This window comes from Labrus bergylta, chromosome 14, assembly GCF_963930695.1.
Source record: "Labrus bergylta chromosome 14, fLabBer1.1, whole genome shotgun sequence".
In the NCBI taxonomy this organism is placed as follows: Eukaryota; Metazoa; Chordata; class Actinopteri; order Labriformes; family Labridae; genus Labrus; species Labrus bergylta.
The window spans coordinates 28,128,896-28,145,012 of record NC_089208.1 but is presented as its reverse complement, the minus strand read 5'-3'; the positions used below and the strand labels follow the sequence as shown (position 1 = coordinate 28,145,012).

The following is a 16,117-nucleotide window of genomic DNA, read 5'->3' as shown; positions in this document are numbered from 1 at the left end:
AAGGAAGTCAATGGCAAACGTTTTCACATACAAAACAAGATGAGAAAAAGCATAGGGCAGCATTTCAAGATTATTGTCATTAACAATTTTTCTGCCGACTTTTTTTCATAATGAAAAGATTAACCTCTTAGCCAATAAAATGAAGAAAATAAAAGTTGAATATGACATGTTAGGGGATTAGTTACTTCTGGTGGACACCTTAAATAGCAACCTCCTCCATCAGTGTGTGAATGTGTAGATGTGACATGCGGTGTAAAAGCGCTTTAAGTATTCAGAAGACCAGAAAAGCACTACACAAGCTTAAGTCCATTACAAACAAAGTTCATTGTGAAGAAAAGGCAGTCTAAACTGAAAGTCCGAGGCACTCTGATGCAGTAGCCTATAAAAATCCTTTATTAACAGGGATGTGTCTACACGTCAGGACATAATTGACAGAGACAAAAAAAAAGGTGTTTTAATACAATTACGATGTCATGTGACAGAAGTGAAAGTCACATGACACTTTGCAAAGGTTGCAAAAGCTGATTAAGCAACAACAAAAAGACATACAAGAAAGATATACAGATTTCCTAAAATATCTCAGAAACAGAACATCTTTGTATAAGTAGGGTACACCATAAAAAAACAAGTTAGTACAAACACCTACATATAACTTACAACAACCTAAGGTGACGACATTCAAGGGAAAGGACTATACCTGGGAAAACAATATATGAAAAAAAAAGAGAGACTACGTGTTTCAGTATAAAAGAGCAACAAGATTGAAATCAGACATGTCAATAAGGGAACTAGAAAAAGGTAAGTTAAATCTAGAAGACATGCTCCTGACGTCAGTCGCTTTTATAAACGTGCCAAAACCCGATTCCTGTGAAATATAAGATTGTTTGTTTTCCTTAATTCTTTTGGACAATGGGGGAAAGGTAAAGGTATCATTTCCCTGTGGGATTATTGTAGTATACAGATTATTTAAATTTTGTTTGTTACGAACAACAGTGTAGTGTTTTTACAGGTGCAAATTGCTGTTGAAGAAGCATTTTACACATTCAAACACACTCATACGCTGCCGACGAAGCAGCAGGAGCAATTTGGTGTTAAATGTCTTGCCCATGGACACATTAGACAAGCTGCAGGAGCTGGGGATCGAACCCCTGATCTTCCGATGCCGACAACCGACTCTACCAACTGAGCCACAGCCGCCCATCAGGACAGCCATTTTATTTCAAATCTATTTTGACTTCTGTCCCCGGTTCTTGAAGAGCACCTGATGCCTTTACATTTTATTGGCCCTGAGCGTCACTCGCAGCACAAGCTTTTTTATTTATTTTTTCAACCTTGCTTTATATTTAGGTTGCACCAGTAGATCAACCAGTGTGCATCTTTTTCACATGTACATTCAATTAAAAGCTTGTTATTACTGACTCTGGAGCATTACATTGAACCACTTGTTGCCATGGGAACCTACAATTTAGAATGTGGCTTTGATCTCCACCTCACAAAGACTTATGGAATCCTCAAAAGTTCTGTATGTAGGGGATTAAAAAAATACTCATTTCACTTGGAGCAGGTGAACAAATCACAAGCTTCCAGTTATCCAGCAAGTTATTTGAACTATTGACAGTAAATCAACTTCTTTGATAAAGGTAAGTTCCTCTTTATCTCTCCTCGATGGAGCTCCATTTCTGACCTTTTTGTTTATTCCAAACTGGAGTTGGACAGAGAGAAGAAATGTACAATATTCAGATTTACAGATTTAAGACAAACAGGTTTTTTTTCACAGTGACGATGCACGCACGACATTAAAACAGATTTACTGTAAATGGAGTTCAATTATGGAATTCTCTCCAAAATCAATTAAAATTCTGCTAAAGTATTATACAATTTAAAAAAATATATAAAGAAAAGGTTTTGGGAAATTCTTAAGTAAATCTAAATTATTGTATTTGATTGTTTCTATATTGTTGATTTATTTTTGTTAGCTAGGTTAGCCATCTTATTCTGTTTCAAAAGTAGGCTATATTTTGTTATTAAGAAGGGGGCAGCAATTATAGGTTTTCTCCTTCCTGCTCCTGTTTCCTTATGGACAGTGTTATCATGAGAAAATATTTCATGTTGTGTTTTATTTTGTGGGAACCAAACACTGAAATTAGCAAATAAATCAAATATGAAATGAGATGAAACAGGATTGTAAGTAACTTTGTTCTCATTTTCTCTTGTTTGTTTTTCAGATGGCCACCAAAACAAAATCGAACATTCGGCTTTGGTTGGAAAGAGCATTAGCTAGAATTCACCCAAACAAATTCTACCAGTTCCCCAACAAATACAAGTTCCTGAAAGTCATGGGTAAGGGTAGCTACGGGAAAGTGTTGCAGTGTTTGGACAGAGACACGGACAGTCATGTGGCAATAAAGATCCCCTTAGTTAAAGACAGCTGCAGAGAAGAGGTGAGGCATTTGGTCGATTTTGAAGTTCACAACATAACATAGAGATCTGACAGTTTTATAGCTGGTGCATCATATTTAATAAGTTATATTTAGTGATCACTAGGGCAAACAAATGTTACCTTATGCAACTGGACTGTGCTTATAAATCCCTTTTCTAGTCCTCTGTCCACTCAAAGCCCCATGTCCCCAACAGAAGTAAAGAATAGCTTTCATTCACATGACCATGTTGCAAAAGTTTGTTTACCTGACTTTTACACAAAGATAACACTTTGGTGAACATCTTGTTGTTTTTCTCCCCAGGTGGTCATGCTTAGAAGGTTAATGAGTCTAAAACTTGACGAGCACAACATCGTCAAGTTCCATGAATGTTTTAGTGTAAGGCATGGCGAGGCTCTTGTCTTTGAGAGTCTCGAAGTGAGCTTATACGACCATTTAAACCATTTAAACAGCCCTATGACTTTGGCTGACTCAAGGACTATAATCAAACAGGTATGAATTCAGCAGCTTCAGATAGAAAGCACAAGTAACCGACTGTTAAACCTTGGTACAGTATCTGACCAGTACATGTATTGTTCTTGCAGATGGCCACAGCGCTTAAAGCACTGAAGAACATCGGGGTGATTCACACTGACATCAAACTAGACAACGTAATGCTAGTGGATCAGAAACTACCCTTAAGAGCTAAACTTATAGACTTTGGCATGGCCATGCATACATCTAAAGCCAGGCAGGGCATGGATCTACAAGTATGTTGCTTCAGGTAAGATCTAAGATCATGCTGATTATGTGCCAGCATACTTTTTCATTTGTTCCCAATCAGAAAAAATCCATTGGTTGCTAAATTATTGTTTTCATGTTCACTCCTTGAATGTGACAGTGTTATTGATTCTATCTAACGCTTTTCTTCCACACATTTAGGGCTCCCGAGATCATTTTGGGCCTGCCATTTTCCGAGGCCATCGACATGTGGTCAGTGGGCTGCATGTTATTCAGCATGCTCTACCGTAGCTACCTGTTTGAGGAAGAAGAATATTACACAGTAAGTCATTTACCAAAGCTTGACTCTTTTATCAACTAATGATGCTTGCAGGGTCCGAAATTAACACCCGCCAAGCGCCAAATGCGGGTAGATTTTCCGTTTGGCGAGTACTTTTCAGAGGGCTATCACACAGCAGTTGATCAAATCTAAAACTAAGGGATTCACCATGTACTACAGAGGGACGTAATGTGATTTTAGTGGTGCAGAGAACTATGTTTGTTAGCTTTGGTGGGAGTTATTAGCATTGGCATGTAGACCAGAAGAGAAGTGTTCTTGTTGTTGATGTGTCAATGTGTTTTTTCTCCAGCTGCAGATTATGATTGAACTCCTGGGTCAGCCACCAGACGAGCTTCTGAACCAAGGACAGTGGACACATCTATTTTTTATTGAGACAAAGTCCAACAGCTGGAGGTTCAAGGTACCACAAGTTGTTTCTTTTTTTTCTTTAGACTCATGTGACTTTAAGGTGTGCATACAAATTATGTATATGGACTGCTGTTGATTAGTTAGATTTAAGAAGAGAAACATTCATATGAACATACTGAACCTTCTTTCAGACGCCTAAGGAGTTCTGGGTAAATAAACTTCCACAAGCCCCCGAGAAACGAGGGTTTTCATCTCTGGAAGATCTCAAAAAGGTACAGTGGGAAGCTTCTTGCACTGTCACTGTCAGTTTTATGTCTTAATGGATGACCAGGATGACGGCTTGACTGATGGTGGAATTGATCCTTGTTTTTCATAACTAGATTCCAAAAGGGAGCACAGCCAAGGCTGCAGAATACGAGCAGTGCATCGAGCTAATGAAGGCCATGCTGACGATGGATCAGAACGAGAGGATCACACCCAATGAAGTCCTCCAGCACCCCTTCATCACCCAGTAAGTACTTTAACTTTTTAAAGTAGATTTAGTTTCTAACTGATGGGTGCAGTACAGGCAAAACATTTTTAAACATCTCAGTACTTCTAATTATCCATTTATTATTCAATGTTTTAGAATCTTAGTGATTGATTTGCAAGCTGTGTAAATTTTATGATAAATCCCTTTTCTGGAGACCGGGGTCTTTGGCAAGCCTGGTCCTCACTGGAAGTTCTTACTTTTTTCAGACCAAGCAATAATCTCTGTTAAGTGCAAAAAACTGCAGTTCCTCCATTGTCCACTTGAGACAGGCTACAAAAGCCAAGGCATCCCCATTATGTCCCAAATTAAAATGCACATTTTTACATCGCAAACAAACAATTTTTTTAATTTTTTTTTATTGATCGAAAGTTCGGGGGAGATAGTAGGCATATTTTGACCGCAGGAACTTTTTCATAGATCTCTGAATTATTGGAACCCTCCCCGTATTTTAACGATTCCACACCGCAGGAACTATGAACCCCTTAAGTTCCTAGAACCCCGTTTAGAGGAACCTTTTTAGCTCCTGCTTCAGAGTAGGCACTCTCCCAGCACCATGGCGGTGGGAATGCAGACAGAAAAAAAAGTCCTTATGGTGTGTAGTTCTCAAAGAACCCCCTAGTGGATAGATCCTCTTCAAACAAGTCCCCAGAACTGACATCCAGTCAGGTGGGATCTCAGTGTGTTCTTTCAGCAGCACACCGCCTCCTGCAGAGTGACAGAGATGTGCAGAGTGGTGTCAAGAAGATGACCACCACCAGAACTGTTTGGTCTGAGTGTTTCCAATATGGTGACAGCCATTGTTTGGCTTCATAGCGCCTCTTCAGAAACCAATGGTCACTGAGACTGTGTTCATTTTTGTATAAAGTATGAATGCAAACACAAATAATCCGGTGATCAAGGTTACATTGTGCCAAAATTAGCTTTGCCTTCGGTCTAAACAACTTATGGAATGACTGAATTAGATTAAGACCTTTACATCAGTGTGACAGTTATTGTTTGAACACAACAGGAAGAAGACGAGCATTGATCCAGTTCCAACAGACCAGCACAGTCCAACTCCCACAGTTTTTCCATCAGGTTTGATCCAAGTCCGGCCTGCAAAACCAGAGAACATGCTACAGCTAGAGGAAGAGGAGACATCAGTCAGGTGAGAGGAGTGAGAGGAACCTTTAAACACACAAATACAGCCCATTTAACTCTTCTATATTATCATTACAGTGAAAGCACTTGTGCATCAACAATAATAATACAATCCCTCAGCAAAGTCAAATGTAGGATAACATCTTATCTCTGTCTTCGCCCTGTGTGAGCCCGTAGTAAAGCTCTCATATTTTAGTTTTCTCACTTTAAGATCTTAGCTAGAAAATGAGACAACAGCAAATAAGTCAATAACTCGTGAGATTCTTATTTTCATCTCAAAAGATGAGATAGAGCAAAACATTTTTAGCTGTGGGATAGTAAAAAAGATGATTCCTGATGGATACGCTTACTTTTCCATATTTGGATGCCAATCCTCTTTAACTTTGATGTAAATGTTTTAGTAAGGGTGTCACGTTTGTCGTCTTCAATACTTGTCGATACAGCAGAGGCTTCAGAGGTGTGGCCAAACTTTTGTTTTGTTTTCATGCTGGTGCTCAAGGGCAACATCTACGGGCTCACACGGGCTCCTAGAAGTTGTAATGACAGTAACTAGAACAAAACTCTTGTTGTGTGTGTTTGTGTGTTTAGTCTTTACATTGAGGACAACAAGGACACTGAGGAAGCCAATGAGGACACTGAGGACAACGATAACATCGAGGACAACGAGGACATCGAGGACAACGAAGACATCGAGGACACTGAGGAAGCCAATGAGGATGCCACTAAGGACAACGATAACATTGAGGACATCGAAGACATCAAGGACAACGAGGACAACGATAACATTGAGGACAATGAGGACACTGAGGACAACGATAACATTGAGGACATCGAGGACAACAAGGACACTGAGGAAGCCAATGAGGGCACTGAGGACATCGAAGACAACGAGGATACTGAGGAAGCCAATGAGGACACTGAGGACAACGATGACATTGGGGACATTGAAGACATCGAGGACAACGACAACATTGAGGACATCGAGGACAACGAGGACACTGAGGAAGCCAATAAGGACACTGAGGACAACGATAACATTGAGGACAACAAGGACATTGAAGACAACGAGGACACTGAGGAAGCCAATCAGGACACTGAGGACAACGATAACATTGAGGACATCGAAGACAATGAGGACACTGAGGAAGCCAATGAGGACACTGAGGACAACGATAACATTGAGGACATCGAAGACACTGAGGAAGCCAATGAGGACACTGAGGACAACGATAACATTGAGAACATCAAGGACAACGAGGACAACAAGGACACTGAGGAAGCCAATGAGGAAACTGAGGACAACGATAACATTGAGAACATCGAAGACATCGAGGACAACAAGGACATCGAAGACAACGAGGACAACGAGGACACTGAGGAAGCCAACGAGGAGGAGAACAAGACACCACCAACCCCAGATGGCGACGACAGCAAGGCAAAGAAGAAGAAGAAGAACTGCTACCAGCATGTTAAATCCTGGTTCAGGAAGAGGTTCTTCTGTATCCAAGGACACTGAGAAAGCCAATGAGGACACTGAGGACAACGATAACATTGAGGACATCGAAGACAACGAGGACATCAAAGACATCGAGGACAACGAGGACACTGAGGAAGCCAATGAGGACACTGAGGACAACGATAACATTGAGGACAACAAGGACACTGAGGAAGCCAACGAGGAGGAGAACAAGACACCACCAACCCCAGATGGCGATGACAGCAAGGCAAAGAAGAAGAAGAACTGCTACCAGCATGTTAAATCCTGGTTCAGGAAGAGGTTCTTCTGTAACCGAGTCGGCGTCATGTAGGATGAACGAGACCACAAACATAAGGACGGAATTTTAAGCTGCTCTTTTGTTTCAATATTCCACTTGGCTTCGGGTTGTGTTTATGTTGGCTGCCATTTTTATGAGCTGTAATAGGACAGAACATCAGGTGTATGCCGCTGACCTGTCTGCTCACTCTCATTGGCTATTTTCAGGATTCCGGCGCAGGCAGCCCGGCCAATGTTTTATATTTTTGATTCCAGTTTGTGGAGGCTCTGAGTCGATGTAGAGCAGTTAAATAATCATATTGACACCACACACTTAAATTATCTTAAATTATTACAAAAAATTAACAGTTGCGACAAGCGTTAAATCAGGCCACGCCGCCTCCAATCCTTTACGGGGCAGGAGGCAAACTGGGCCCTAAAATCATCTAGTGTGTAGCCAGCCTAAAACACTTCCCAGAGCTTCACAGGGCAGCACGGCGGCTCGGTGGTTAGCACCGCGGCCTCACAGCAGACACATCACCCTGTCTGTGTGGAGTTTGCATGTCCTCCCCGTGACTGCGTGGGTTTTCACCGGGGAGCTCCGGTTTCCTCCCACATCCCCAAAAACATGCCGCTTCAAGGTCAACTGGACACTTTAAATTGTCACTTTATCTGGTCAAATCAAATCAATAAATTAACGTTTTAAATTGATTAAACTGTCTCATGACTTTTTAATACCAAAGCTTTGAAAGAAATGACACAACTTCAAACATATTTTAACCTACAGCCGATGCAAGCAAGAAAGTCTCTAGGGATCTTCAGATGACACCTGTAGTTATATCTGTCCGGGGGTCATCTGAGGTCACACGTGACTTTGTTGATTTAAATACTTGACCTGCGCTTGCGCGAGATGAGATATTCAGTGAGAAGAACTGCCTCTGGCAGTCATCCAGGGTTCATAGAACCGTGGTTACATTCGTAACCTTCGATTTATCACGGCTTTTTGCTCAGCAGAGTTCAGACACAGCCTCAGAAACCCTCTCCTCATCAAATTCTGCATACCTCCACCACCAGGGTCTAGACTGCATCAAGGGAGTATACTATCCGGCTCTCGGCCTTACTAGGATCAAGAAAAAGAAGAATGAGGAATGAAAAATAAATGAATGAATTTAAACATTCTGCGTCTTTTGTTTCTGATTTCTTTTGTTTTCATTTACTTCTCATGTTTATTAACATGAACTAATATGGCGCCCATTCCTCTAAAATAAGAACGTTACCATACAGACCAGGGGCCTCATGTATAAACGGTGTTTCTCCACGTGATGTTTGTAGATAGGTTATTTCTGTATAGTTTGAACATTTTTCCCCATTTTTCAGTACATAAGACAAGCAGATGAAAACTATTGTTGCCAAATCTGTATTCACACTATGGCCTGGGCAATATATCATCAATGTATCAACAATAGACACTTAATTAATAGAATATGAAAATAGTTCAAATCCATATTAAAAGTATAATTTGTGATTTCATGAGAAAACAACAAAAAAGACAGACAGAATAGAGGACAGAATGAATTAATAAAAATAATCTGGCCTTTCCCATGACAAACCCAATATGGTGCGTATCATTGTCAAACACCTTGAGGTATGCTGCTGCAGCGACGGCTCTGACAGAAGCATCAGAAAAGACATGCAGCTCAATGCGCTGAGCATTAGAAACGGATGACTGGTGACTGTCCTGAGCTACTAAACAGCAGCTTGAAGGAACTAAAGGCAGAAGAGAATCACATGATGATGAGACAGCTGATTAACCAATAACAGAGCCAGACGATGACATCATGAAGTGTGAGTTAGCATGCAATGAAAGAGATGAGTGAGAAGTCATCAACAAGCTTCAATGTAAAATAGAGTCTTCCTGTCTGAACTTCCACTGGAGCTTCATTAGATGGATGGACATGTTAGTAAAACGTGATCTAAAATGACTTCACATCATCTTTTCTATTTCTCTCTTCATGTTAGCTGTTTGTTCAAACTTGTGTCTTCTTGCTCATAAACATTCAGCACAGAGGCTCCATGCAGACCATAAGGTTAGGAGCATTGTGTCATATTACACACATTCATCTCTCAAGAAAATGATGTATTGATCTTTGGTGCACCACAGACGGATCATGAGATCACCTGAAATGAATACATTGAAAATTCCTTCCAGAGAGAATCAAATGTAAAACTTTACAGGAGGCTCATCGTTCAGAAATAAACCACAACATATAAGATTTACTGTGAGTCACAGCCCCACTGTAATGGACTATTACAGCAATGTAAACACTAACATCAGCCAGTTTGAAGGATTTTACACATTTATTGGTTTGATTATTAATTTCAAAGTATCTATAGTTCTTTGTCTTTCCTGTTTTTGATTTTACATCTGTGTGCATTTTTCTATTCCCTTGTCTTGTCTTTAGTGTTTCCTGTTTTATTTTCTAGTGTTTCATTTCCTGCCTGTGTGTGTTTCCTCCACTGTGATTGGATAACACACCCTGATTGTCTTCACCTGTGTAATTAGTCTCACCTGTCTTGATTACCTCAGTGTCTTTTTAGTCTCTGTTACTTCTCTTTGGTGTCAGTCTGTCGTCAAACCTTCTCCATGTCTTCTTGTCTGGAATATTCTTTGAGCTCGTTTTTATTGTTTTCACCTGCGTTTGGACTTTTACTTTGAACTTTATCTCATTTGCATTTGGACTTTGAAAGAAAAGAAAGCTTTTATTTTGTGGAATTAGTCTTTTGTTAAATAAATCATTTTGGTTCTTCACGTGGATCCTCTACCACCCTGTACTACAGTCAAATTGTATTATTGTGTGTTACACATATTAAGCTACATAACATTTTCACACTGAGGATGTTGTGATGTCACAGGTTTGTTCTTTATCAGTCAGAGCTGGACTCTTCATACCAGCAGAGCTACAAAGATAAATGAACAGCACAGTGACCCCTGGACTCAGGTTTCCTCTCTGCTCCATTTTCACCTCTGACTCTGATATGTAAAACAAAAAAAAGTGAAGAGACATCAGTTTCCTTGGAAAAAAAAGTAATAATTTCAGAGGATCGAGAATCCCAGAGAGGACAAAAAAAACCTAATTTCATGAGGAAAGTAGAGGTCCTGTAAAATGTGCCTCTTCCTTTCAGAAGCTGTAGATTGGGACAGTGAAGAGCAGGTTGGTGAAAACACTGTAGTCTGACTCTCATTATGACTCAAACAGAAAACACACCAGAGCTTTTATTTGTGCTTTTTCAAAGAGACAATCCATCATTTTGTCCTCTAAAGGCCTGGTAGCATATACATTTTTCTTATTTCTTGTTGTGTGTAGAAACCTGGTGTCACTCTCACATTGAAGCCCCCCTCTGCCCCCTCCCATGTAAACACAGGCAATCATAAAATCTACTTCCTGTCTGCCTTCAAAGTAAAGCCTGTAAATGAAATCTCTTTGAAGGATCTCTGAGGATATGAGAGTTTGAGAAAAGAGGATCTGTGGGTTTTCTTTAAGCAGAGGTTCAGAGAACAAAGATGACTATAATGGTCTTCAGTGGTGAATCCTGCACAGAAGGACATTGGACTTTAAAATGTATGTGAGGATTAGAGTGGGATTAATACGAGTATGGTGGTTAAAAAAGGAGCAGTGTGAGAGCTGAGAGGTCTCTGTTGTTCACTGTTGATATTCAAGAGATGTAGTGAACAATCCCAGCTGTAGATCACAGATTCATGGATCATCTCTCTGTCTCCTGTGATCACAGATTTAGAGATCAAAGTTTGATTAATGTGAAGATTAAAAAACATGATGAGGGATTTATGGCTGTGGTTACTTATTTCCTGTTTTTCATGACAGGTTCTTCTAGTACAAAGTGTTGTTCTTGTAGTCTGACAGTGTGAAACAGCTGATATCAGAGGTTGTGTTTTCATGGCTTGTGATGAGCAAAAGCTGAATCTCTGATTTTCATCAAGCTATTTCTGGAAACCTTCAACTAACCAGCTGCAGGAGATCACAATGTTTTTAAAGACACATAGTTAACAAGGGAGTTTGTAATGTAGCTTAGTTCTGACTCATTAAAGACTTTGTATTTACAGAGGAGACCATCCAAATTAAGACTATAAAACTGGACTGATGTGCTCTCTCTTTCTTCTTCTGCTGAATTTATTATTGTTATTTATTTACATACTTTAATTATCCCAGAGGGGAAATTCTAGTTTTACACTTGGTTATTGAGAGACATGCTTCTCACACATAAAGACCTGAACTACACACATGCTCAAACACCACCTACAGTAAGGACATGCATTAATGCTGATGTCAGAATGGTCGCTCTTGGGGGTTTGGGGTCTTGCTCATGGGCGTCTCGGCAGTACTCTGGAAGTGACCTGGCACCACTCCAGCAAACAGATCGACTTCCACTACAGAACTTGAACCAGCAACCCTCCGGTTCCCAACCCAAGTCCCTGCTGTAGAAATGTGAGCAGTTATGATGTAAACTTTGTAGTACATGTCTTCTTCTTCTCTGCACATTGAAATCATTTTAAAGCTCTAAATGTGACATTGTATTGTTTTATTATTGGAGGTAATTGACAGACGATCATCCTGAAAATAATGATATTTAAAGGTGTTCTCCTCCTGTGTCAGCTCATTGTGCTCTCGTTCACCTTCCCCTGCAGATCAAACTCCACCTTTTAGGCCTCCATTATGGAGAGAGTGTAACAGTCCTCAGTATGGCAGGCAGCACACTTCAGCTACATTCAAATCTCCACTCCAGGCTCACTGAAGCTCTGCACTGTTGTTACTGTAATATCTGAGTCTTTTCCAGCTGAAGGTTGATGTTTGAAGTGTGTGTGTCAGGCTGTTAGAACAGCACTCAAAGGTCCTGCATGTCTGCTTCTTATGGCAACTTCAGTTTGACCCTTTCTCACATTTAAGGACCTCATGGTTGTTTGGAGGAAGACGTTTTAAACTCGGTTCACTTTGTTTGTTTTCTGTATTTATGTTGTTAAAAACATCACATTTGAACTGACATTTATACAAAATGTGTGGCTGACCTTTCAGGTTTGATGCAATCTCTTCTGCATTTAGGAACAACAAAGCCTCTGATGCTTTAAGACTTTCTATTGAAGACTTTTTCCAGATGTCATGTGTGCTGAGAGGATACTGAAGGATATTTATGTCAAATGAATAAACTTAAAGAATCATGAGCTGTTAAATGAGATATTTCTCAGTGTGAGAACAAAGGCAGCACAGAAAGAGAAAAGAGATTGTGTAGAGGAGAGCAGCACTAAAGTGTGATCTGGATTAGAAACATATTGTCACTACACAGATGGTTATGGAGGCTTTATTAACTGCTTTAATGACTTTTTGTCTCTCTGCCTGTTTGCTTTCTGCAGCCTGTTTCAGACTCTTCATTCAGTAAATAAATGTAACTGCATATGCCTTCTGCTCTATCCATTGGGCTTTAAGGAGATGATCTGAGCATATTGAATCCAGAGATCATTGTTGCTGCTGGCTGCTTCAGTGTGCTTAATATTCAGATTGTGGAGATGTGTGAACTACTTCTCTGTTATTACAGTTCACACAAGAACAAAGACTCTGATGGAGATTTTTAATAACTGTTTAACTTTGAAATAATCCACAGATAAAAATAGCTTTCCTTTAGTCTTTGAATCATACAATAGTTTCTAAATAGAAGCTTCTCTTGTCTGGATTGTAATCAGTGCATTGATCTGGTTGGAGGTGAAGTAGAAAGTCATGTGGACTCGGTTGGAAAGATCTTCTGAGGATCAGTTACTTTGAAAGTGAGCTTTGTCAGATTTATGCAGGAAGGATTTACCTCTAGGCTTTACTGAAGATTTGAATTGATTCAAAGTTCGAGGTTTCACACTTCATGGCTGATTTTAAACTGTTTTTGTAAAATGAATATTTGACTCTGAAAGAGGACGTTCTTTTGACACAAACTAAATACTTCTATGGTGTCAAAGATTCAAAATAATGCTGCTCACAGGAGACTGTGACTTAATATCTGACACATGAAACTAAGTGAAGCATTATTTAGCTTGAGGACAATAGAATTGTTTTACTATTTATTGTAAATGACATCATGACACACATATTTGTGGTTCGTCAGGTCTGTCCCAAGTCAAGACACACAAACAACTTTTAAACTGCTTGTTTTTTGAATAAAGTTCATATCAACCTTTTTTGTTTCTAAGTCAGGAGAATCTCGATACTGACAGACTTTTGTCTGAGTGTGAATAAAATGTATTTCTGAAGTTTTTGAATTCATTTTGTCCAGATCAAATGTATTCTCCACTGCATTTTTCTTTTAAATATGTAACAACATAACAAATATTCACTTTCAATCTGGACAATAGACTGTATAATGAATGGACACAGAACATTTCATGAAGTGAAGCCAAATTATTTAGAGCTCCCCCTGCTGACTGGCTGCAGTATAGGTCATAAACTTAGCCTCGTTCATGTAAACAGATGGGAGAGGAGTCAATCAGATGTATTTTTTCAGATGTTATTAATGAGCCAGGTTGTATTCATCTTTTGAACTGAGAAGTTTCTTTTGAATGAGTTATTTGATGCTTTATAAAGTTCTACCATGACTGACAGCTCTTGATGAATGTGTCTCCTGTGAGCACCAGATTAGCAGAAAAGCAGGAGTGGTTGAACTTTAACTGTGAGTGTTTGTTTCTGACTGAAACAAGAATGTGTTCTGCTGTGGACTGTACCCACCTGGAGGATCTTTGATGATTGATCAGTAGGTTAAATGGTTCTCATCAATACCTCTTCAAGACGCGCCCTGCTGCACTGACTCTGGTTGAAAAATCACAAGTCAGCTCTCTTCACACCTGTCATAACTTCATGTGTGTCCAACAGGAGGAGGCTGAGGCACATTGTCCATTTGTAGATACAGTCTATGAACTGATCTTCAGAGTTTATCCTCATTGAAAATACTTTCAGGAGGTTTATAAGAGTTTCAGGTAGGCCAGATGAAAGGGTTGTGTTCATGTTCAAACTGAAAACTAAATCATCATGTCAGAGTCAAAGAGATACTTTCACTTTCAAAACATTTTCAAGCTTTGCTTCTTCTACATTCATCTGTCAGAGAAAAATATGTTTTTTCAAGCTTCCATCTTTCAATCCTCTGATGATGACTCTCTGTACTCATCATCTGTGCTGTTTTGTTGTGACACGTTGGATTAAGTCAAGTGTCAGTTTACAAGGCCATCACTTTGTGCTGCTTCTCTACTTAAATGTTCTTTCACAAAGACCATGTCTCTTTGAGGATTTAAAAGATGTCTCCTTCACTCTCTGCTCATATGTGTCACTTTGTCCAAGCACTGACTAGAGGAGTTTTACACTGATTTCTACCGATTCATCATTTGTTATTTTTTTAAAATAAACAAAAGACACCTGAGAGCTCAGTGAAGACACCCCTCATCCAAATGATGTCCCCTACTCACAAGTTACATAACCTACCTCAAAGCCCTTTGTGATTTAGTGAGAGATGGTGTGAGGCTCTGAACTCTCCTGTGTGTTCATTATACACATTTACTACATAATGACATTATCTGTCCCCCTGTTTCCTTTTCTCATCCTCTCAGTTTGGAAGTGACCTCCAGGAAAAGTTTGAACACACACACACACACACCTGAAGGACTTATAAAGTGCTAATGACACACACACACACACACACACACACACACACACACACACACACACACACACACACACCTGAAGGACTTATAAAGTGCTAATGACACACACACACACACACACACACACACACACACACACAGCTATTGACACAAACACACACACACACACACACACACACACACCTGAAGGACTGATAAAGTGCTAATGACACACACACACAAACAGCTGAAACTGCAAGCCCTCACTACAAAAAAACTTTCAGATGGTAAATCAAACATTTTTTAAATCTTAAGACTGTTTGAATGAATCTAAAGGATATTTAAGATTCTACATATAATACAATCTATGTTTTTCTCTTCCTTCATAAAAAAGAGAGAGTAGGGGGAGGTAGAGCAACAGCCTGATTTAGCAGGGGTGAGTGCTAGTCCTGATCAGGTCATCTCACCCTGGCTCTAGATCTATTTCCTCGTCCTCTTTCTAAGATCTCTCTTCAGACTTTTCTCTGAATCTTTCTCTTGTGATCTCCTTGTTCTTCTTTTTCATGTGTAATGTTGGAATCAGAAATAGTTTCATTTTGTTAGTGGGGGCTATAAGGGGCCATGTGGTAGAGTAGGTAGTATCAGTGTGGTCACTGGAGCTTGCATGTACAGAGTCTGGGTCTGTTGAAGGTGGCACTGTGAGGTCCATGTGGTAGGTAAGCTTTAGAAATTCTGTGTGATGAGTGGTGAGAGCTGGCATGGAGGTGGTGACTCTAGAGCTCACTGTCTTGCCTTGACGAGGTGTCGTGGGACTTATCAGATGAAACACCTGTGAAGAGATGTTCCCACTTGACAACCCTTTAATGTCCTGACTCTGGCTGCCCATGTTCCAGAAGGAGCCATGTGGCAGGGTAGGTAGTATCAGCGTGGTCACTACCTGGGTAGCTCACATAAACGGAGCCTGGCTCTGTTGAAGGTGACTGTTGAATTAAAAGACTTCCATTCAGATTTTATTACCAACACATCAAAGACATTTAACATTTCTTCAGCTCAATCAGTGAAGCATCCATTCAACCCTCTGTTACAGTGAAAACATCAACTCTAATACATGGATTTATGTTTCCACTTTATGACTTCACCAGAGGAAGACTGAAGACGAGAGATT

The 16,117-nt window shown here is 39.9% G+C and overlaps 1 protein-coding gene across 1 annotated transcript; it reads left to right on the top strand.

Moving 5' to 3' along the window:
• The first annotated feature begins 2,605 nt into the window (after nucleotides 1-2,605).
• LOC136182427 (high mobility group nucleosome-binding domain-containing protein 5-like) lies at nucleotides 2,606-8,412 on the top strand. The gene is made up of 7 exons (XM_065963136.1): nucleotides 2,606-3,201; nucleotides 3,360-3,480; nucleotides 3,788-3,898; nucleotides 4,038-4,118; nucleotides 4,227-4,357; nucleotides 5,388-5,525; nucleotides 6,107-8,412. The coding sequence occupies exons 1-7, from the start codon at nucleotides 3,023-3,025 to the stop codon at nucleotides 7,032-7,034; spliced, it is 1,689 nt and encodes a 562-aa protein (XP_065819208.1). The 5' UTR covers nucleotides 2,606-3,022; the 3' UTR covers nucleotides 7,035-8,412.
• Nucleotides 8,413-16,117: the final 7,705 nt, after the last annotated feature.